At 37.7% G+C, this 25,554-nt stretch overlaps 1 protein-coding gene across 1 annotated transcript in view; it reads left to right on the forward strand.

The window, feature by feature from the left end:
* The window catches only part of pcmtd1 (protein-L-isoaspartate (D-aspartate) O-methyltransferase domain containing 1), a 99,927-nt gene extending 74,447 nt beyond the window's left edge, over nt 1-25,480 (forward strand). Inside the window, exons 4-6 of the mRNA XM_072254960.1 lie at nt 15-186; nt 14,003-14,126; nt 23,463-25,480. Of these exons, the coding sequence (XP_072111061.1) occupies nt 15-186; nt 14,003-14,126; nt 23,463-23,833 (667 nt within the window). The 3' untranslated portion in view covers nt 23,834-25,480. The remainder of the gene's footprint in view (nt 1-14; nt 187-14,002; nt 14,127-23,462) is intronic.
* The last annotated feature ends 74 nt before the right edge of the window (nt 25,481-25,554 follow it).

Genomic DNA, 25,554 nt, shown 5'->3' on the forward strand with positions numbered 1-25,554 from the left:
TTTCTATATTATAGATTTGAATTCTGTGAGCCGGTCTTTGTGGTTGGGAACTGCATAGATGTCTTGTCAGACAATCTTCAATATGATCGTGTTTATTGTGGAGCTGGAGTCCAAAAGGATCATGAGAATTACATGAAAATCTTTTTGAAAGTTGGTGGAATTCTTGTTATGCCTATGGAAGATCAGGTACTGTTATCCCTTAAAACTGTAAGTTGTTATCATTACTCATTTACTTCATTGACTTTTCCTTGGCCTGTGATGTACTTCAAAATGCTCATAAGTTGGTTAGTCTTTTATTGGTGAATCATAAATTCAATTATTGCCCAAACTGATTGGATGTAAATTGGTTCTGTAAGGGTTTAATCTGACATTAACTCAAATTAGATTCTTACAGAAACAACCTGTGTTCCCATGCTAATTTCCTCTGGAAATGATAGCAATAGAAAATATTTTTGGCACAGTTATGTACCATAACTTGAGTACAAAACTTTAGACTTGAACTATTCATCCCCTGATTGTAAGCACTACCTTCCTGCTATTTTTTTTTTGTTGACATTAATAGCTTGCTGATTTTGTCAGCCATGTATTTTTTGAAATGGCTTTATCTGTTTGTGGATCCTTTGATTTTTCACAGTACTTTTGATTATTAGCTTGTCTTAATTAATTTAATTTTAGATATATTTTATGGATAATCTTTATCAATAGGTATTCAAAAAAGTTTGAAGACATACTGTAAATCTGAATAATATGGTACTGATCTATAAGATTTTCATTTCGGTTTATAAGTCTTTGCTATTTGGTGATTTTTGTTTTCATATTTGGGTGAAATTTGGGCATCTATGGCAAGGCCAGCATTAGGCCCATTGCGAAATGCTGTTGGAGGTGAAGGTGAGCCACCAATTTAGACAACTGTACTCCCATAATGCTGTTCAAGAGAGTTCCAGAATTTACTCACAGTAACAATGAAGGAACAGTAACAACAAAGGAACTGAGATACGTTTCCAAATCAAGATGGTGGTTGATTTAGAAAACAGCTTTCAGCTGATGGTGGTACTCCTATTTATCTCTTGCACCCATCCTTGGTGAATAGAACTTGTAGGTTTGGGTGATGCTGTTGAGGTAAGTTGGAAAAAGAACTGCAGGGTGTTCTGCAGCTAATTTGTGCTTGTGCTTGTGGTGGAGGGAACAAATGTTTGGAGTACCAGTCTAATGTTCTGTAGATGCACAATGGAGAGTATACTAACTGGTTGCGTCATGGAAAAAATTCCATCCCCACCACTGAGTACATTTACATGGAGCACTGCCACAAAAAAGTACTGCCCATCATCAAACAGTCCCACCATCCAGTTTGGGCAGGAAGTTCAAAAACGTTTGATCTCATACAACGTGATTCAGGAACAATAATTATCTTGCAATTAACAGGCTCCTGAATCACTGTGGATAGTTTCACTCACTACAACTCTGAACTAATTCTATGACCTACAGATTCACTTTCAAGGTCTCTTTACAACATGTTCTGAGTATTATTTATTTTTATATCCATTTTGTCTTCTATTGTACAGTGATTATCAGTCTTTATGTATGGTTTTTCATAGATTCTATTGTATTTCTTTATTTTCCCTGCAAATGCCGGCAAGAAAATGAATCTTAAGTTAGTACAGCGGATTCTGGTTAATTGGGCCTTCGGTTAATTAGCTTATTTGGGATAGCTCTTAAAGAACAAAAACTAGCCAAGAAAATAGCTGAAATTCCCTTTGTTTATTTGGAACACTATGCTGCTTAATTAGGACAGGAGACTGTCACCAAACAATTTCTAACTAGTGCCAGTTGTGTGCACATATGTGGCTGTTAGACAGTACACTTTGCTGAGAGCAAACAGCTTTTAAATAGTGCCAGTTTCATGTGTTTATGTTCAAAAAGAAGTGGATTTTTGTCACTGATAATTGGCGAGAAATAAGCAGTAAGATGATTCAGAACAGTTTTGCTCACTGCAGTTTCATGGTTTCAGGCTTGGAGTTGCTAGAAATAGCCAGGAGTGAAAATGAAATTATTTTGCTACTTCAACAAATTAGGAACTATGAAGAATTTGAAAGTGTTGTCAGTCATTTTGAATGTTACAATAAAAAAGAAGATTTGGAGGATGCAGTCGTCAGAAGCATTGTATGAAGGCAGTCCATTATCCGCACTAGGTGCCTGCACTGATTTTGTTCATTTACAGTCAACAGAGCATGGCAGCATACACTGGATGAATTCCTCCACTGATAAGTATTAGAAACTAATACAGTTTAATAATACTATAATAGTATCAGTATTCTTATATGTTCTGTATATCATAATTTGTTACTCAAGTTAAACAGTAGTTTGTTTCTTTTTATACCTTTTTAAATATTTCTGTAAAACTTCAGCTAATTGGAGCAGCTGCTTAATTGGACAAAACGTACTGGTCCTGATGTGTCCAAATTTACTGGATTCCACTGTATGTGATAAAATATATGTACTTTGATAATGAATTTTACTTTGAGCTTAAAACTTCTTGCACTTATCCAGACAATTTGAAGCTATTCCATCATGTACTTAATAGGTGTCTTGTACATAGTATTGGGACTTCAGTCAGTCTTACGATACAAAACTCTTGTCTGCTCTTGTAGTCAGGTCCATTGAATTTCTGGTCAGTAATGACACCAAGATGCTATTGGTGGTGGAATTGTTGATGGTAATTCAATAAAATATCAAGAAATGATGGTTAGATATTTCTTTTGGGATGGTTATTGCTTGGCACGTTGTGGCATTATTGTTCGTTGACATTTATTAATCCGTGTATAAATGTTAATGACACTATGCTGCTTGCAGGCTTGCGCTGCTTCATTGATGGTTGGGATTAGGATGCTGCCTTGAGGAACTCCTGCAGCAGAGCTCCAGAGCTACAGTGATTGATTTATCATGGCCACAGCCAATGGTCTTCATGCAATGTCCTTTCTCCAGTCACTGCAATGTTTTCTCCTTTGATGCTTGGGGATTTCGGTTTGGTCAGAATTCATGATAGGAGCAGCTGATCTTGCCTCAGGTATTTAGTTCCTTGGTGTATGTCTGGACCATGACTCTGGAGCCAAGTGGTCCTGGAGAAATCCAAGGTGGACATTGACCAACTTGGTGAGTAAAAGTCATCTGATTGCACTGTTGATAAGACATACCATCATTTTGATGATTAAGAACCCATTGGTTTTATTCAGTTTGATTGTATTTGTTCTGCCTTTTGTGAACAGGATGTACCAAACCAGTTCTCCGCTTCATCAGGTAACTGGTAGTGTCATAATGATCTGATTAGCTAACTAGCCTGGCTGGAGGCACAGTCAGTTCCGAAGTACAGGTCTCCTGTATTACAGCAAGGAGATTTATGTTTCCCTCACGCATTTCTTGATATTGTATACAGTGTACATTGTTGAAGGACCCCTGTCAGTCAGGACAGGCCCTCTTCTCATTGTTACCATCAGGAAAGATGTACAGAAGCCTGAAGGCACACACTCAGTGATTCAGGAATAGCTTCTTCCCCTCTGCCATGCGATTCCTAAAGGGATATTGAACCCATGAACCCTACCTCACTTTTTATATATATAATTTCTGTTTTGCACTATTTTTAATCTAACTATTTATTATACATATACTTAATGTAAATGATTTACTTATTTTTTTTCTTTCTATCTTACCATGCATTGCATTGTACTGCTGCTGCTAAGTTAACAAATTTCATGATACATGCTGGTGATAATAATCCCTATTCTGATTCTGAATGGAATTGGGTGAAAAGGAACTTCTAGGGTGAATGGGATCTCTGAAGGATCATCAACTCAGTATTTCTGCCTTAATGTAGTAATAATTGCTTGAGCCTTCTCTTGAGCACACACATGCTGGATACTGCTATTGCTGAAAATAAGAGCGCACAAGAACAGAATAGAAAGTCATTGTCTTACATCTCTTATTACAGTCGGCCTTCCTTATCCGCGGGTTCTGCGTGCATAGATTCAACCAACCGCGGAGCGGGAAAACCTGGAAGTTCTCTCTCGAGCACTCGTTGTTTGAGCATGTACAGACTATTTTTTTCTTGTCATTATTCCCTAAACAATACAGTATAACAACTATTTACATAGTATTTACATTGTATTAGGTACTATAATTGTGTAGCCAGGTTTCCAGCGAACTCAATATATAAGTTTGCTGATGACACAACAATTGTAGTCCGTATCTCGGGTAACGATGAGTTTGAGTACAGAAAGGAAATTAAGAACCTGGTGGCATGATGCGAAGACAATAACCTGGAGAGACTTGTTCTGGAGCTGCTCCGGCCTATGGTCAGGTGACGCTTTGATCCCCTCCAGTTCGCCTACCGGCCCCGACTAGGAATTGAGGATGCCATCGTCTACCTGCTGAACCGTGTCTACGCCCACCTGGACAAGCCAGCGAGCACTGTGAGGGTCATGTTTTTTGACTTCTCCAGTGCATTCAACACCATCTGCCCTGCTCTGCTGGGGGAGAAGCTGACAGCGATGCAGGTGGATGCTTTCCTGGTGTCATGGATTTTTGATTACCTGACTGGCAGACCACAGTACGTGTGCTTGCAACACTGTGTGTCCGACAGAGTGATCGGCAGCACTGGGGCTCCACAGGGGACTGTCTTGTCTCCCTTTCTCCTCACCATTTACACCTCGGGCTTCAACTACTGCACAGAGTCTTGTCATCTTCAGGAGTTTTCTGATGACTCTGCCATAGTTCGATGCATCAGCAAGGGAGATGAGGCTGAGTTCAGGGCTACAGTAGGAAACTTTGTCACATGGTATGAGCAGAATTATCTGCAGCTTAATGTGAAAAAGACTAAGGAGCTGGTGGTAGACCTGAGGAGAGCTAAGGTACCAGTGACCCCTGTTTCCATTCAGGGGTCAGGGTGGACATGGTGGAGGATTACAAGTACCTGGAGATACAAATTGACAATAAACTGGACTGGTCAAAGAACACTGAAGCTGTCTACAAGAAGGGTCAGAGCCGTCTCTATTTCCTGAGGAGACTGAGGTCCTTTAACGTCTGCCGGACGATGCTGAGGATGTTCTACGAGTCTGTGGTGGCCAGTGCTATCACGTTTGCTGTTGTGTGCTGGGGCAGCAGGCTGAGGGTAGCAGACACCAACAGAATCAACAAACTCATTCGTAAGGCCAGTGATGTTGTAGGGATGGAACTGGACTCTCTGACGGTGGTGTCTGAAAAGAGGATGCTGTCCAAGTTGCATGCCATCTTGCACAATGTCTCCCATTCACTACATAATGTACTGTTTGGGCACAGGAGTACATTCAGAAGGCTCAGGAGCTTGAAGACTCTTACGGCCAGATTTGGGAACAGCTTCTTTCCAACTGTGATAAGACTGCTGAACGGATCCTGACCCGGATCTGGGCTGTACCCTCCAAATATTCTGACCTGCCACTCGGTTTTTTTGCACTACCTTACTTTCCATTTTTCTATTTTCTATTTATGATTTATAATTAAAATTTTTAATATTTACTAATTTTTACTATTTTTAATATTTGTAATCCAGGGAGTGGGAAGCACAGAATCAAATATCTCTGTGATGATTGTACGTTCTGGTATCAATTGTTTGGCGACAATAAAGTATAAAGTATAAGTAATCTAGAGATGATTTAAAGTACAGGCAGTCTTTAAGTTGGATTTGTACGTAAGTCGGAACAGATACATCCGGTATTATTTAGCGTCAGTTAGTCAAACGTTTGTCTTAGTATGTAGTATATATTTTACCTTTCTATGCATATAAACCACTTAAGAAACATATGTATTTCAATAATTAAACCACTATGCTGCTTATTAATAATTGTAGCTTTCATCGGGGCAGGGCCTTTCACATGCTCCATTATTCTCACTTTATCCTTTAAAATTGTTCCGATTGTTGACCGACTGTAGCCTAACGCTTTTCCAATGACCGATGGCGTTTCGCCTCTTTCCGATCGCTTTATTATTTCCACTTTATTTTCAATCGTGATCGTTTCCGTCAACGGAACAGAAACACTGCAGATTCAGCAGCAGCCGCAGGCGGCAGATCTGAGTTCCCCCAGCTCCTAAAGTCCACCCGCACTGAGACAGGTTAAATAAGGTCCGGAGTTCCCCTAGGTCCTAAAGTCCACCCACGGTGAGACAGGTTAAATAAGCGACTTGAGCATCCGCATTTTTTGGTATCCGCAGGGTGTCCCGGAACCAATCCCCCGCAGATAAGGAGGGCTGACTGTAATTTATTCAAAGCAGATTGTACATTATGATCAGTTGCTGTCTATCATGAGGAAAGAGTTGGATAAAGCATTCCACTACATTAAGACATATAATAACCCTCATCAAAAATGTATTTCTTGTGCTTTTTTAATACTTCTAAGGTACAAATATTGGTATGGAATGCCAGTAGAAATAAAGTTTCACATTTAACTGGTAAAGGCTCTTTTGAATTGCCTTAGGTAAATATACTGTTAAAACCATAGGAGGTTATTCAGGTTGTTATTGTTATTGACATAATGCTAACTTCTGAAGTCCCTAAAAGATGCAGTTTTCATATTTCATTAGTTGACAAAAGTACTTTGCCATGTATATTATACATGCGCTGGAAAGATTATGAAAAACACATTGTTAAATGCAAATTGAGAAATAGAATGTTGTGTTGTAAACGTTTAATTTGATTAATTTAACAGGACAAAAGTGTCTCTGCTAAATCCAAGTCTTAATTTGTAATTGTTTCTTGTCAATGTGATTATGTTATCAGTCTCAGTTTAGGAATTTCGTCTGTGTAATATGAGCAAGAAGGTGGTTGGTGAGGTATATGATAAGATATAAGACTTTGTTGGTTAGACCGATTGTGTTTGACCTCACGGACTTTATTCGTTTACAGTAGGAATAAATAGTTGTAGGCGAGTGCGACTGTGAGGCTAAGCACAGCTTCTTTCTTTCTTTTTAAATCTTTTTATTGAATAAGTATACAAAAAGGTAAGCCATATAGGCACTAATACACTGTTAAAATATAATAAAATTACAGGAGATATTAATACGAAAAAAATGATACAAACAATGTAATTTAAACATAATGTACCAAGGTAACATAATAGTATACTAATTTTTATATATATATCAATAGAGAAAAGGAAAAAAAAACCCCAAAAAAACCCACCGTGCAACTAACTAAAAGCAAAGCAAAGCAATGGGCTAACTTGAAACCAAACAGAGTTAAAAAACTTAAAATCACGTCTTCAATCCCGACCTCCATTAAAAACAGTAAAAAAAAACAAGAAGGATATATATTACATTAAATGAAAACATTGAATAAAAGATCTCCAGGTCTGTTCAAATTTAAATGAGGAGTCATAAAGATTGCTTCTAATTTTCTCCAAATTCAAGCATAATATCATCTGAGAAAACCAAAAAAAGGTAGTTGGAGCATTAAGCTCTTTCCAATGTTGTAAGATACATCTTTTCGCCATTAAAGTAAGAAATGCAATCATTCTACGGGCTGAAGGAGAAAGATTACTGGAAATTTTAGGTAGTCCAAAGATAGCAGTAATAGGGTGAGGAGAGATATCTATATTCAATACCTTGGAGATAATATTAAAAATGTCTCTCCAAAAAGTTTCCAGAGTAGGGCAAGACCAAAACATATGAGTTAAAGAGGCTATCTGCCCCGGACATCTATCACAAAAAGGATTAATATGAGAATAAAAGCGAGCTAATTTATCTTTGGACATATGTGCTCTATGAACAACTTTAAATTGAATTAGGGAATGTTTAGCACAGATAGAGGAAGTATTGACTAATTGTAAAATCTGCCCCCAGTCATCCACGGGAATGATAAACCCCAATTCCTGTTCCCAATCTACCCTAATCTTATCAAATGGAGCTTTCCTAAGTTTCATAATAATATTATAAATCATAGCCGATGCACCTTTCTGACATGGATTAAGGTTGATTATAGTATCTAAAATGTATGTAGGAGGAAGCATTGGAAAGGAAGAAAGTATAGTACTTAGGAAATCTCTAACTTGTAGATATCTAAAAAAAATAAATTATATTTATTAGATAATTGTTCAAAAGACATAAGGGAACCATCTAAAAATAAATCCAAAAACCGTGAAATACCCTTAGTCTTCCAAATTTGAAAAGCACGATCCATAAAAGAGGGAGGAAAAAATATGTTACCTAAAATAGGAATCGCTAGCCCAAATTGATTAAGATCAAAAAATTTCCTAAATTGAAACCAAATACGTAAGGTATATTTAACTATCGGGTTAGACACCTTTTCAAGGCGTTTCAAATCAAAAGGAAGAGAGGAACCTAAAATAGAGCCAAGTGTATAACCCTGAACAGATTGTAATTCCAATGCTACCCATTTAGGAATGGATAGTATATCCTGGTCAAGTAACCAAAATTTCATATGTCGAATATTAATTGCCCAATAATAAAATCTAAAGTTAGGTAATGCTAAGCCTCCATCTCTCTTAGCTTTCTGTAAATGTATTTTACCCAGTCTCGGGTTTTTATTTTGCCAAATAAATGAAGAAATTTTGGAGTCAACTTTATCAAAAAAAAGATTTTGGAACAAAGATTGGTAATGCCTGAAATATATATAAAAATTTTGGCAAAAAAAAAATCTTAACTGCATTAATACGACCAACCAAAGTTAAATATAAAGGAAACCATTTAGATGAAAGTTGAATAATATGGTCAATTAATGGTAAAAAGTTAATCTTAAATAAATCTTTGTATTTACAAGTAATTTTAATCCCAAGATATGAAAAATAATTATTAATCAATTTAAATGGAAAGTTATGATATAAGGGAAGTTGTTTATTAATCGGGAAAAGTTCACTCTTACTAAGATTTAATTTATAACCTGAAAAAAGAGCAAATTGTGCTAATAGCTCTAAAGCAGCAGGGATAGATTTTTGGGGATTAGAAATATATAAAAGTAAGTCATCAGCATAGAGTGATATTTTATGGGACTTCAAGCCCCAAGTTATCCCAGTAATATTTGGAGATTCTCGAATGGCAATTGCAAGAGGTTCTAATGCAATATCAAATAATAAAGGACTAAGAGGACAACCTTGTCGAGTACCTCGAAAAAGAGGGAAAAAAGGTGAGCTTAAAGAGTTAGTACAGACCGAGGCCACAGGAGAATGATATAACAGTTTAATCCAGGATACAAATTTCGAGCTAAAATTAAACATTTCAAGCACCTTAAATAAATAAGGCCATTCTACTCTATCAAAAGCTTTCTCAGCATCTAAAGAGGTAACACACTCAGGAACATTTTGTGAGGGAGTATAAACAACATTTAACAGTGTGCGAATATTATAAAAAGAGTAACGACCTTTAATAAAACCCGTTTGGTCTTCCGAAATAATAAAAGGAAGTACTTTTTCTAATCTATTTGCTAACAACTTAGAAAAAACTTTAGAGTCAACATTTAATAAAGATATTGGTCTATAAGATAAACATTGAGCAGGATCTTTATCCTTCTTTAATATTAGAGAGATTGACGCTCTATTGAAAGATTCAGGAAGTTTACCAAGTTTTAATGAAGCCTCAAAAACCCTACAGAACCAAGGGATTAATGAAGGTGCAAAACATTTATAAAATTCTACGGTAAACCCATCAGGGCCAGGAGCTTTCCCCAAATTCATAGAGAAAATAACATTCTTAATCTCATCCGTGGTAATGGGAGTATCTAACATAGAAGACATATCCTGTGAAATCTCAGGGAAGTCTAGATTATCTAAAAAATCATTCATATATTTAGAATCTCGAGGAGACTCTGATTGATATAAGGAAGAATAAAAATCACAGAAGGTTTGACTAATCCCCACATGATCAAGTATCAGTCAGTCATTTTGGTTATAAATCTGATTAATTTGAGATTTAGCATAATTAGACTTCGGTTGATTAGCCAACAGTTTGCCAATTTTGTCACTGTGTACATAAAATTCACTTCTTGTTTTCTTTAATTGGTTTACAATCGAGTACGAAAGTAATAAACTGTGTTCCATTTGAAGTTCAGTTCTTTGTTTATATAACTCCTCAGAAGGAGCTATAACATATTTCTTATCAATTTCCTTAATCTTGTCCACAATTACCAACTCCTCCTGCTTCAGCTTCTTCCTCAAAGCAGCAGAATACGAGATAATCTGACCACGAATATAAGCTTTAAAAGTATCCCAAAGAATGTTCACAGAAATATCCTCTGTATAGTTAATAGTAAAAATATCAATCTGTTCATTCATAAAGTTAACAAAGTCTGAGTCCTGAAGCAACAGCGAATTAAAACGCTATTGTCTATTATTTTGTGTATTGGCCAGAATTTTAATAGAAAGCTTAAGTGGAGCATGATCCGAAATAGTTATAGAGTCATAATCACATTTAATCACTGAAGAAATAAGACGAGAATCAATAAAGAAATAATCAATTCTTGAATAGGAATGGTGAACATGTGAAAAAAAAGAAATTTCTTTTTCCTGAGGATGCAAAAAACGCCAAATGTCCGTTGACCCAGAATCAGAGAGGAATGAATTAATCAAAGTTGCAGATTTATTAGGTAAGGTCCGTAGAGGAGCCGAATGGTCCAAAGCTGGAGATAAACAAGTATTAAGATCTCCGCCCCAGATCAATGAAAACTCATTCAAATTCAGGAACTGATTGAATAATGATTTATAAAATTCCAGACAGTCCATATTAGGAGCATAAACATTAGCCAAAACTACCTTTTTATTAAATAGTAGACCACTAACCAATAGAAATCTACCATTCGGATCAGAAATAATATCATGTTGCATAAAAGTAACTGAGGGGTCTATAAAAATAGAGACGCCTCAAATCTTAGCATTGGAGTTCTAATGAAACTGTTGTTCCTTCCAGAATTTAAAAAAATGTAGTCTGTTCCCCCTCCGCACATGGGTCTCTTGTAAAAATAAAATTTGTGCTTTAAGTCTCCGGAACACTTTAAAAACTTTTTTCCTTTTAATAGGATGATTAAGGCCATTAGTATTCCAGGAGACAAAATTAATAATAGACTCCATAAACCCTAAAGTCAACCTGCAACAAGGAGGATTGACGATAGGCTCGACCCACGAACCCGGAAAGGGAACAGAACAGATAAGAGATACCGGGAAGAAGAACGCAACCAATACTTCAATAATGTACATAGCCCAAGAAGAAAGAAACTAAAACGTGAAGCCCCTCCCACCACCCCCCACCCCATGACCCCAAGGCTAAATCTAACGCAGACCAGCCCGAAAGAAGCAAGCACTAAAACTACCCCCATGACTTCCGGTATACGCTCCCTAAAAAAAGTGTAAATATAAAAAAGATCAGCTAATTATAAAACAGTAGAAGAATAAAAAAAAAGGTAACTCAATTAAAACAAACACATAATATAACAGAGTAAAAGCCAGAAAATATTAAAAAACCGCAACAAACCCCAGACCCATGAGTAAACAAAACAAAAAAATGAGATTATTAACATAAACTAGTTATGAAAACCTACAAAACAAAGTAGATTTAAAAACTACAAAATTTAAGGCCACAAAGGAAATACGTAAAATGACGGTGAGGAAATAACCACCCAGAATCCCCTGGGAAAAAGAAAGAAATGACGCAGTTAAAAAGAAAGTTTAGCAACCATATTAAATAATCAAAAATAAACTTTTTTGCCCATATAGGGCAAAAAAAAAATTAAGACTGACAAATTCACAACCTCCGATCAACGGAGATAGTTAAAATTTACGATTAAGATGTTGAAGGTGAAAATTGATCCAGATAACTCTGGGCATCCGATGGAGATTCAAAAAAACGGAGGGCTCCATCCGACGTATGAATCCTTAGACGTGCAGGGTAAAGCAGCGCTGGTTTTAAATCCATCTTGTAGAGTTCCGACATCACAGATCTGTAACGAACCCGTTGATCCCGGATTGGTTTACTGAAATCCTCCACGAATCGGAACTTAAGATCCAGAAAATCAACGTAACCTTTAGATCGAACGAAACGAAACAGTTTCTCCTTGTCTTGAAAGTAATGAAAACGTAAAATGACATGTCGAGGTTTATCTGACTTAGGCGAGTATGATAGAACTCTGTGAACACGATCCAATAACGGTGGTTGGTCAGGAAACACAGTAGGAATTTTAAAAGTTGAGAAAAATACTTCTTAGGGTTATCAGATTCAACAGCTTCACGCACCCCAATCATTTGAAGATTCTGCCGTCGCATTCTGGATTCTAAGTCAGAGTTTTTAAAGGTCAGAAAGTCGAGTTTCTTCTTCATTACACTAATTGTTTCTTCGATTTTCTCCATCTTGAGCTCGCTTTGTTGCGTGGATTTTTGAAGATCAGATATAGCCGACTGATGTTCCGTAATAGATATTTGTATCTTCTCGATTGAATCGCAATTTTCTGGAAACTAATTGAAATTTCCTCACGAATCAGCTCCGTAATAGAGGTTGAAATTTCCCTTTGAATTAGCTCCGATATAGCTTTCAAAGTCACCGGTGGTTCAGTCGGAGGGAAATCGGTACCTTTCAGTCTACCCGGAGGTTTGCCGTCCTTCCCGTTTTTTCCATTCTTAGACATAGCAGACCTTAAAAACATCCGATTATCGAAGAGCCCAATTTGTTTCAAAGTATTGTAAAAGTCGATGCCTTAATGGTTAATTAAAATATAGCTGATCATAAGAAGAAAAACTCAGAGGTAATGGAGCGAGTCAAGAACGCGACTTCACTCCATGAGCGCTACCGGAAGTCCCCCAAGCACAGCTTCAATACCAGATTTAAGATTGCTGATGACACCATTGTAATTGCACAAATCAAAGGTGGTAGCAAATCAGCATACAGGAGGGAAATTGAAAATCTAGCTGAGTGGTGCCAGAATAACAACCTGTCACTGAATGTCATCAAGACCAAAGAGCTGATTTTTGTCTCCAGGAGGAGGAGACTATCAGGGGACCAGAGGTGGAGGGTCAACAACTTTAAATACGTCGGTGTTATCACTTCAGAGAATCTGTCCTGGGCCCTGCATGCAAGTGCCATCACAAGGAAAGCTTGGAAGGAGTTACAGGAGCCTCAGATCCCACACCGACAGGTTCAGGAGCAGTTATCACTCCTCAACCATCAGGCTCTTGAGCCGGAGGGGATAACTTCATATAACTCTACCCACTCCAACACTGAACTATTCCCGCAGCCTATTGACTTACTTTCAAGAACACTTAATCTCATATTCTCAATAGTTACTGCTTGTTTGCTTATTATTTTTTCTTCTTTCATTTTGTATTTGCACGGTTCGTTTTTTGCACATTGGTTGGTTGTCCGTCCCGTTGGTGATGGTCTTTCATTGATTCTATTATTTCTTGTATTTATTGTGAATGTCTGTAAGAAATTGAATCTCAGGGCTATGTATGGTGACATGTATATCCTTTGATAATAAGATTACTTTGAACTTTGGAATTGCTTTTAACTGATTATTTAAACATACCTAAAACTGAATCAAGATGTGGCAATGAATTGTACATGATATATTTATCTCGGGGGAGGTTTTCCAGCTCCTAAATTAACCATCAGAGAACATGTATTAACATTCTTTTAATTCCACATTCATTTACTTTTCTTGAACTGTCTATTATGCAATGGTTAATGGCCAATGGATGGTCCATTGAGTTTGAAGTACAGATCTTTAAGTAAAAAAATATTCTAGGAGTAAGCCTATGTGTCCTGCAGATCCACTGTTTAAAAGTCCCTGACAAAACCTACAGCCAGCTGAGAAATAAGAAGCTGGAGATCAGTACTCTGGAACAGAAAAGTGCCAATGTTTTCTGATTTTGGAATAACAGTCACCCTCTATTTTTTGAACTGTTATTTCAGAAAGTTATATTAAAATTATTTAGCATTCCATGGAGAAGACTGCCTAATTATTTGATGTCCTCTTTCTCCATAGCTTACACAGATAATACGCACAGGACAGAACACTTGGGAAACTAAAAACATATTGGCAGTTTCATTTGCTCCTCTGATCCAACCAAACCGTTCTGACTGTTTCAAGACAGAAAATGTAAAGCTACGTAAGTACTCTTTTTTTTGTTAAATGGAGGAAAACAAGCAAACAAAATGAAGTGAGCTTTGCAAATATGTCATTTCCTTATTGCATGGAACATGAAGAGCTATACCATTTGTGTGAATAAGCCATCTTGATCATCTTGAGTCATCTATTGTGTCCTTTAACTGCTAATATTGAAATGCTGTATAAAGAAGGTCTGAGTTTCGAAGAAATCCCTTTCCCTGGAATACTGCTTTGATAAGGAACAAACAAAAGCAGAAAATGCTGGAAACATTCGGCAAGTCGGGCAGCATCAATGAAAAGAGAAACAAGATTAATGCCTTGGTCAAAGAAACTTTGTTAGAACTAAAAAAGAGAGAAGGTGAGCAACATACACAAAATGTTAGAGAAACTCAACAGGCCAGGCAGTATCCATGGAAAAAAGTACAGATGACATTTTGGGTTAAGACCCTTCAGCAGGACTTGCCGAAGGCCCTCTGCCTGAAATGTCGACTGTACTTTTTTTCCATACATGCTGCCTGGCCTGCTGAGTTCCTCTGGCATTTTGTGTGTGGTGCTTGGGTTTCCAGCACCTGCAGATGTTCTCTTGTTTGTGAAGAGAGAAGTTGAGTTTCAGTTGCAGTGAATGTGGGGCATGAGGCAGGATGTATCAGAATCAGAACCATGTTTAATTTCATCAGCATATGTCATGAAATTTTTTAACTGTCCAGCAGCAGAACAGAATATCTCTGATGGGATGTGTCAGTTTTATTTTTTTTTGTTAGTAAGCATAATTTAGTAGTTGTACCTATCTCCCTAATGTCAAGGGTTCTTCTGAACATTTTTCATAGGGTGTTATTTGAAGCTCACCATTCTTGTTATTTTACTCTGAGAATGATTTTTGTAGCATGAAGTTATTTTTGAACTATCAGTACAATCAATTAAAAACTCATTTAAAGCTTGATATAACTTGCATTCAAAATTCTCATACTTTTACCTGTTTTGACTAGTATCACCCAGGATCGTTATGAGAAAACCAGTGGAACTTACCCATCATGTTTTTCTCAGAGGAACCTCAAATGTTAGATCCAGTTAGGTCAATCATGTTGTGGTGTAATTTTGAGTAAATAGTTGAAGGCCATACAAGGCTGACATGCCAGTTGCTTTTCTCATTGTCTGACATATCTTCATGTTAAATCTTTGATGTGTACATAAAAATCTCCATGCACCACTGAATGCCACTAAACTCATGGCCTTATTTTAAATCACTTTTTAAATTTTTTGTATCAAAATGATTTCACGCTGCTCCTTGATCCTAAGTACTTAATCATTTTATATTGTTTAGTGACTTATTTTCTCTGCCACAGTTTAGTTAACTTGGATTTTTATCATTATTAAACTGAAATCTATTCTACCTGATCACTCTTTTGAACGATTAATACAGATTTTGCATAATAGAGGTGCAAGGATAGATACTTATGGTACAAGTTCAAGTTTATTGTCATCTGACTATATATATATAACCAAATGAAAGTATGCTTGTCCAGGCCATGGTGCACCCACAATACATGTAATCACACAAAGTGCATAAAACAACATATTACCACAAGTAAATTAATAAAATATAATTCAAAATGCATGTGTAGTGTGTAGCACAGGTAAACAGAGCATTAATAGTAAACAGCTTGCTGTCCTAGTGACAAGACTTCTGAGGTGGCAGCGTATTCTTTAGTCTCACAGCCTAGGGGAAGAAGCTGTTAACCAGTCTGGCAGTCCTAGTCTTGATGTTCCTGTACCTCTTTCCTGACGGTAGTGAGTCAAAGAGATTGCGGGATGGGTGGTAGGGAGCTTCAGCAAAGTTTCCGGCCCATTGTAAATGGTGTTCCTAGAAAGTGTCACAAATAGAGGGAAGGAAGACCCCAGTACTCCTCTGTTTTTTATCCCTGTTTTTTATCCTCTGTAGGACTTTGCAGTCCAATGCCTTGCACCATCTGTCCAACACAATAATGCAGCCAGACAGTACACTTTCACTGTAGAAATCAAAATTACAATGTGTAAGGTCATATGCCATTAGTTAATAGGACTAGAGAAACCTGTAGAAAGCGATTAGTATGGGAATGGAGAGTTTTGCACACCTCAGTCTCCTCAGAAAGTGTAGACACTGATGTGATTTTTGACCGATGTTCTTAAATTCATTCATGTGTTTATATTTTTATTGTATCTCTGGTGGCTTTGCATAGTTGTTCACTTGCATCATCCTTTTCTATTTTGTCCATCTTTACTTAAAATGTAGTCCAGAATATTGAGTTCCTAGCCTTGTCCTCCTGCAGGCATGTCTTCATTATAGCGATTAGAGAACACCATTTTTGTTCATTTCAATTCATGCATTTAGATGTTTAATTTAAATAGTTTCATATATTTGTCCTCACTCTAGCTTTGTTAATTAATGCCTTATGACTGTACGTTGTAGCTTCTCGATAAAGTCTCAAACCAGAGAAAATCTGCAGATGTTGGAAATCCAAGTAATACACGCAAAATACTGGAGGAACTCAGCAAGCCAGGCAGCATCTATGGAATAAAGTACAGTTGACATTTTGGGCTGAGACCCTTCAGCAAACTGGAGAAAAAAGGATGAGGAGTAGATTTAAAAGGTGGGGATGGGGAGAGAGAAACACAAGGTGATAGGTGAAACCGGGAGGGATGAAGTAAAGAGCTGGGAAGTTGATTGGTGAAAGAGATACAGGGCTGGAGAAGGGGGAGTCCAGTAGGAGAGGACAGTAGAGCATGGAAGAAAGAAAAGGAGGAGGAACACCAGAGGGAGGGGATGGGCAGGGAATGCGATAAGGTGAGAGAGGGAAAAGGGGATGGGGAATGGTGAGTTGGGGGGGTGGGGTGCGGCCATTACCAGAAATTCGAGAAATTGATCATGCCATCAGGTTGGAAACTACCCAGAACGGAATATAAGGTGTTGTTCCTCCAACCTGAGTGTGGCCATATCACGACAGTAGAGGGGGCCATGGACTGACATATCAAAATAGGAAATGGAAATAAAATAGGTGGCCATTGGGAGATCCCACTCCTTCTGGCAGACAGAGCATAGGTGCTCAGTGAAATGGTCTCCCAATCTACATTGGGTCTCAACCATATACAGGAGGCCACACTGGGAGCAACAGATACATTATATGACCCCAACAGACTCACAGGAGAAGTGTCTCCTCACCTGGAAGGTCCCTGAATGGTAGTGAGGGAGGTGGTGGTGGGATCCTGTTGGAGGTGGTGCAAGTTCTGGAGAATTATGTGCTGGGCACAGAGGCTGGTGGGGTGGTAGGTAAGGACAAAAGGAACCCTATCCTTGATAGGGTGGTGAGAGAATAGGGTAAGAGCAGCAGATGGGCGTAAAATGGAAGAGTTGCTGTTGAGAGCAGCCTTGATGGTGGAGTAAGGGAAGCCCCTTTCTTTGAAAAAGGGGGACGTCTCCTTCGTTCTGGAATGAAAAGTCTCATCAGATGCAGCGGAGACAGAGGAATGGAGAGAAGGCAATGGCGTTTTTACAAGTAATAGGGTGGGAAGAGTTATATAGCCCAGGTAGCTGTGAGAGTCCATGAGTTTATAATAGAAATCAGTAGATAAGCTGTCTCCAGAGGTAGAGACAGTGAGATTGAGAAAGGAGAGAGAGGTTTCAGAAACGGATCAGGTGGAATTTGGAGGCAAAGTTGATGAAGTTGATGAGCTCAGCATGGATGCAGGAAGCAGCACCAATGCAGTCATCAGTGTAGCATAGGAAAAGTGAGGGGTGGACACCAGTGTAGGCTTAGAACACAGACTGTTCCACGTAACTGACAAAAAGCCAGTCATAGTTGGGACCCATGCGAGTGCCCATGGCTACACATACTGTTTGAAGGAAGTGGGAGGAGCCAAAGGAAAAATTATTAAGAGTAAGGACAAGTTCCACTAGACGAAGGAGAGTTCTGGTGGAGGGGAACTGGTTGGGTCTGTTGTCCAGAAAGAAACGGAGAGCTTTGAGGCCTTTCTGGTGGGGGATAGAGGTGTATAGGGACCAAACATCCATAGTCAAAATAAGATGATGGGGGCCAGGGAACTTAAAATCATTGAAAAGTTCCAAAGTGTGTGAAGTGTAATGGATGTGTATAGAAAGGGACTGGACTAGGGAGGAATAAGACAGAGTTGAGGTATGCAGATATGAATTCAGTGGGGCAGGAACAAACTGAAACAATGAGTCTACCTGGACAAGCGGGTTTGTGGATCTTGGGTAGGAGGTGGAAACACTGAGTTCATCCAGAATTTTGTGTGCGTTATCTCGATAAAGTTGGTTTGACTCTGCCTAACATCGTTGTTATACAGCCTTCAGTGTTCCACCCAGACTTACCAAAGTGCTATATTGCAAAATTATCATTTGATACTTTGGAGGTTGGTCTCAGGCAAATGTATCCATGTTTCATTTAAAGTTCCAATCTTGTAATAAATAACTTTGTAAAAAAAATTTATGTGTACACTTAAAGACAGAATTCCTTAGCAAATCATCCAGCTATCCCTGAGTGTTGAACTCACAGCATACTATTTGATGCTCATCTAATCTTTGACTACAATTCACTCAATCACAATATTTTATTTTCTATCATCTCAATTATATTGGCTGTCTGTAATCATTCCTTGTTCCCTGTGCTGTTAGAATCATACTGTTTCACTGTCTTTCCAGGCTTGTTTGTTTCAAAATCAAGTTGGAAAATGTTCCAAATACTGAGCAGGGCAGACAACATGGAGATAAGAAATTAGTTAATGTTTAATTCTCATACTGCCTGATCTGTTGAATTTTATAGCACTTCTTTCAGATTACCAGCATTAGCAGTTCTTTTGCATTTGACTGCTCCAAAACTGTCTCGGCAAATTTGCTGTTTTTTTGCCATATCCTTCACACTCCTGCTTTCCTGATGCTAATCGACCTTGGCATATAGTTCCTTAATTTTTCATTTAACAATGTCAACTATTCATATATATCATGACAGGTTTTCAGAGCTCCTGTTACCTCCCCTTAAACCCTAATTTTTCTTGCCTGTCACTGCCCTTTAACTTTTTTTTCTTACTCTGCACCTTCAGCGGCATCCTTCCCCACTAATGGTTGATTTGCTTGGTGTCATATCAATCCTTTTATCCCTCTGCCTATTCTTTCGAGATCTCCTAATATATTCTATATATAATACATCACAAAAACACACTTATACACTTCTCACTGCCTTGGTATAGCAAACAAAATAATCAACATACCCATCCACACGGCATTTTTTCTCCCTTCACGTTAGACGGAAGATACAACAGCCTTTAAGCATGCACTACTAGGCCCTAGAACTGTTTGCTTGTTTGGATTCTTGCCTTGCACCTTCTTGCCTATCTGCCTGCGCTGCACTTCCTCTGTAACTAACACTTTATTCTGTTGTTGTTTTTCCTTTATACTACCTCAGCGTACTGTATGATGAAATGATAGGTATGAATGGCATGAAAAGCAAAGGTTTTCACTGTATCTTGGGAAAGTTATTGGAAGCTATTAAGGGCCTGGTTATATGAATATTTGGATAGATAGGGACTGATTAGGGACAGTCAGTATGGCATTGTGGGTGACAGGTTGTGTTTAATTGATCTTATAGAGTTTTTGTAAGGAAGTTACCAGGAAGGTTAATGAAGACAAGGCAGTGGATGTTGACCATGTGGATCTTAGGCATTTGACAAGGTCCCACATGGGAGGTTGGTCAGGAAGGTTCAGTTGCTTAGCATTCATGATGAGGTAGTAAACTGGATTAGATGTTGGATTTTGGGAGAAGCTAGAGTGGTAGTAGATGGTTGCCTCTCTAACTGGAGGCTGTGACTAGTGGGATGCTGCATGGATCAGTGCTCGGGCTGTTGTTGTTTGTCTTCTATAGCAATGATCTGGATATTGTGGTTAACTGGAACAACAAATTTGTGGATGACACCAAGGATAGGGGACGTAGTGGACCACAAGGAAGACCATCAAAGCTTGCAGTGGGATTAGGTGGCAAAATGGCAGATGGAATTTAATGCAAACCAATGTGAAGTGTTGACCTTTGGGAGGACCAGCCAGGGTAGGTCTTACACAGCAGAGTAGAAAGGAGTATGGTAGAACAAAGGGATTTGGGAATATAGGTCCTTAATTCATCAGAAGTGATGGCACATAAAGAAAGCTTTTGGCATACTGACCTTCATAGATAAAATAATGAGTGCAGGAGTTGGCATGTTATTTTGAAGTTGTTTAAGATGTTGGTGAGGCCTAATTTGTAGTGTTGAGTGCAGTTTTAGTCACCTACCTACAGGAAAGATGTAAATAAGAATGAAAGAGTACAGAGAAAATTTACAAGGATGTTGTCAGGATTGGAGGACCTGAGTAAAAAGGAAAGTTTGAATACGTTAGAACTTCATTCCATTAAACACAGAAGATTGAGAGGAGATTTGATAGAGTATAGATAGGGTAAATACAAGCAGGCTTTTTCCACTGAGATTGGGTGAGACTACAAGTAGAGGTCATGGATTAAGGGTGAAATGTTTAAGTACGTGAGGGGAAACTTCTTCAATATGAGAGCCTTGAGAGTGTGGAATGAGCTGCCAGCGCAAGTGGTGGATGCAATTTTGATTTCAATGTTTAAAAGAAGTTTGGAAATGTACGTGGATGGGAGGGTATGTAGAGCTATGGTCTAGGTGCAAGTTAATGGGATTAGGCAGTTTAAATGGTTTCGTCATGCACTCGATGGGTCTGTTTTTGTGCTGTATTTTTCTATGACCCAATGACTCTATTTGACTTCATTTACAGTACCCTGTAAAAGTATTCATCCCCCAAGCCTCTGTTCACATAAATAAGTATTAAAACCAGGGAGCTTGATTAATTTAACTGAGAATTTTTATTTGTGAAATCACATGCTCCTTTTTTCACAGTAGAGTCCAAGAACCAGGGAAAATTGTAAAGCATGAAAAACTGAAAAATCAAAAATAAAAAAGTTAGCATTTTAAATTATTCATCCCCCTTTGCTTACTTGTTAGTTGAGCCACTTCACACAGCTATTACAGCCAGTAGTCTTTTTGGATAAGTGTCTGTTGGCTTTGCACAACATGATGGAGCAAGATTTGACCATTCTTCCTTGTAAAATTGCTCAAGCTGTGTCAGGTTAGTTGGGGAGCAGCAGTGGATAGAAGCTTTGAGGTTTTGCCAGAGATGTTCAAACGGGTTAAAGTCAGGACCCTGACTGGGCCACTTAAGGACATCAGTTTTTTTTCATTTAAAACCATCCATGGTTGCTCTGGCAGTGTGCTTTGTCTTGCTGAAAGATGAACTTCCTATACCATTTAAGCTTTCTGAAAGAGGCCAGCAGGTTTTTATCAGGATCTCTCTGTATTTAGCAGCATTAACCTTCCCATCAATTCTGACAAGATTTCCCGTCCATTCTGCTGAAAAGCAAACCATCGCATGATGCTACCTCCACCATACACCATAGGGATGGTGTTACCTGGCTGATGTGCAGCATTAGATTTGCACCATACGTAATGCTCAGTGTTCAGGCCAAAAAGTTCCACTTTATTCTCATCTGACCACAAGACCTTCCACATCTTGATATTATCTTCTAAGTGATGCTTTGCAAAGTCTATACGGGGTAGGATAGGCTCTTTTTTTGAGCCAGGACTTATTCCTTGCTACTCTTCCATAAATACCCTTTTTGTGCAAGGCCTTGGAGTTTGTGGAGCCATGAACTTTATCTCCAGTTCTGGCGACTGACTTCTGCAACTCATTCTGAGTGACTGTTGGCATCTTGTAACTTCTCCAACAAGTACCATTTTTCTCTAAGTTGAGAGGGGTGATCTGACCTAGGCAATGTGACAGTGGTTTCACTTTTTTTTTACTTTTTCATGATGGATTACACTGAACTTCAAGGTATTTTCAGTACCTTGAGGTATTTCCCAAGGTTTGTGCTTCCCTATTATCATTTCCCTGACTTGGTCTTGAATGTTCTTTTGTCTTCTTAATTGGTTTGGTCTGTTGATAGTCTACCATACTTTTGGAACTTAAAGACAGACGGGATACGTATTTATTCAGGTGATCCTCCAATTTTCTGCATCAACAAATTGGGTGAGTTGGTAGGGTAATATACAGGATTGCACCTGAGGAACGTTAGTGTCATAATTATAAATGGGACAAATACTTTTTCAACCTCTCAATTTTGGTTTTAAATTTTTAGTAAATTGTTGACCAGTTTTAGAGTTTTTTTTTGATTTGACATGATGTACGTTGTTTTGTAGATTAGCTCAAAAATTCAACTTCAATATATTTTAAGTTTAGAAAATGAGACAGTAAAATGTGAAAATAATTGTGGGGGCTGAGTATTTTTTTTTAAGGCACTGTGTGGCCAAAGGGTTGGGGTTTAAGTACTTTTCCAAGGCACTGTAATTATTATTTTCGGGATACACCACAACCAAATGGAATACTTAATTTAACCTGGCAACACATACAAAATGCTGCAGGAGCTTAGGAGTTCAGGCAGCATCTATGGAGGGGAATAAGCAGTTGAGGTTTCAGCCTGAAACTCTTTATCAGGACTGGAAAGGAAGGGGGAAGAAGTCAGAATAAGGTGGGGGAAAAGGAAAGTGTATAAGCTGGCAGGTGATGGGTGAAGCCAGGTGAGGAGGAGGGAAGGTAAAGGGTTGAAGAAGAAGGAATCTGATAGGAGAGGAGGGTTCATCTTCAGCCCTTTGTTTTTTTCCCCCCATCTATGATTTCCTAGCTTTTCATTTATTGTCCCTCCACAAACCTACCTTCCCCTCTCACCTGGATTCACCTATCACCTGCAGGCTTGTATTCCTTACCTTCCCTCAATTTCTTATTCTGACTACTTCCTTCTCCTTTCCAGTCCTGATGAAGGGTCTTGGCCCAAAATGTCAACTGCTTCTTACTTCAATAGCAGCTGGTGACCTGCTAAGTTCCTCCAGCATTTTATGTGTGTTGCTCGGGATTTCCAGTATCTGCAAATCTCTTATTTTCTTTTGTCCATACTTATTGTTCAGTTGAGCTCTTATCACACCTTCTGGTGAATTTCACTAATGGTGGAACAGTTTACTGTGACATGGCTCTTTTTTGGTTTTATACTGAAAATCTAAGTAGAATGGTTAAAATAAAATTTTAAAAATGTATTTAACTTGCATGTATATAGCTAGGACTAATGTTCCACACTCATTAATTCCACTTTATCTGAGAAATATATACATAGCTTGACCTATTGTGTACATTACCAAAGTAATAAAGTAGCATAATGCATAAATTAAATAAATATGTTATATGTTGTTTCAATAGCACCAGTAACTGTAAGATGCCTGCAGGACTTGGCAAGAATTTACATTCGTCGCAATCTTAGAAACTTGATAAATCAAGAGACACAGGCCAAGAACAGTCTTCAGAAGGCTGCACCTAAACGGAAACGCAAGAAGCTCCGCAGACATAAAATTGATACCTACGTGTTTGTAGGCAATCAGTTGATACCACAGCAGTTTGACAGTGATGATGAAGACAAAATGGAAGAAGAGAACAGAGAGGAGGAAGAAAAAGAGTTAAATGAAGGTCTCAAACAGGAAGAAGCTCCTCCAAATTTGCTTCGGGAGAGAATTCTGAGTTTGCCACTACCGGAATCTTTGAAAGCATACCTGACATTTTATAGACAAAAGTAGCACTGAACAAAAATAATCTTAAGTTTTGTCCACTGATGTGTCTGTTTGAGGTTTCAACTGTAGCATTTTTTTCATATAATCACTCCCAAAAAACAGTTTGAATATAAAAAGTTCAATGATAAACCATATTACAGATTGGTGATTAATTTTAATTCATTGACTAAGGATAACTTATTAAGTCCCTTCACTAGCAAAGGAAATGTTAAAATGCTGTATGCATATTTGAAAATTCAAGCAAATCTTCATATTGTACATATTTGTATGAGAGTAACATTTTGAGAAGGTGAATGATTTCGTATTTTCTAAGATGAGCTGAAATGTATGTTATTTTTAAAGCTGCGTAACATTTTAAACATTTAAATGGTGAGCATCATTAAATATAACTAGATTAATCATATTTGCAGGTTTACTTAAAATGTTAACACTGCCCTTGGTTAGTCAAGCACGTGGGACATACCATAAATAACAGACATAAAGCAATGTATTTGTTTAACTTCAAAATCTCTCAATCTAAGGAAAGATTTTTTTTATTGCAATACAAAAAACTGTCCTCTTGGAAAAGCTTGGTTTCAATATATGGATTTAGCTATACCAGCAGTTGTTGGTACTTGTACAACTACTTACCAGTAGCTATTCCCACAAATAATATCTGGCAGGTTCTGCAAATGGATATTAATTACTGTTATGTTTAGACTCAAAACCTTATACAATGTGCTTATATAGCAATGCACTTTAGAACTCAAAAATTTAAGCTTGCCAAGACTTTTAAACTTTTTGACAAAAACTTGTTTTGTGGCTTATTATTTTCTAATTCTGTTCTTCCAGTGTTAGAAAAGTGAAATGCTGTTACCTTTATTGCTTTGAAATTATTTTGGGATAGTAACAAATACTTAAACAAATACTCTGGGATATTAGGGATTATGTAGCAAATTTGCAAAAATGTTGAGTCAGGCAAATACTGTAGCCATTGAGTTGCTTACTAAAATATTTGCTCATTTGCACCTCTCCTGATTTCTTAGTTGGTGTACAGCTCAGGGAGAGGACACAGAGGGATATTTTCTTTATGCCATGTACAGTAGATTATTACGATATACCAAGGTGATTAATCCATTATGGATTGTGAACCTGGTGATAAAACTTGGAGTGATATTCAGGTAAATATTAGACTTTTTGTACAGACATTGAAATTCTTTCCCCCCCTGCACTGTCATTTGATCTATTATACAGTAGTTTAAGACAATAGATGTATTTTCATAGTTACATAATTTTCTGTAACTTTTTGATCAAGAAATATAAATTCCTGTTTAGAAGTGTTGCTTTTGGTGTTGAAAATATGGTTGGTTTCATTTCATACAATTAGTATTTTTCAGCTGAATTACAATTCTATGAAAGCTCAATTTAAATGAATAAGTTGCTTATGTACATTGATTTGGGAAATATTTTGCAATAAAATTGATATTCTTGTGTTTTGGTTGTGACAGCTCTATAATACTTGCCTTTTGCACACTCAGATGTAAATTAAAGTTTATCATTATAAGAAGTGCCAGCAGAATGGCACTAATAAAACAAACAACTCCATTGGTACCTTTTGCAGCCATTGGATTGCAAGCTCTACTGTAGATCACTATTTAATGCCAGAAAATTGCAACAGTTTATATACAATTCAGTCAATTGATGTAAATCGTTTCCACTTTATTTTCTAAAAAAAAATTGTCCAATTG

The sequence above is a fragment of the Mobula birostris genome, chromosome 1 (genome assembly GCF_030028105.1).
Source record: "Mobula birostris isolate sMobBir1 chromosome 1, sMobBir1.hap1, whole genome shotgun sequence".
Classification (NCBI taxonomy): domain Eukaryota; kingdom Metazoa; phylum Chordata; class Chondrichthyes; order Myliobatiformes; family Myliobatidae; genus Mobula; species Mobula birostris.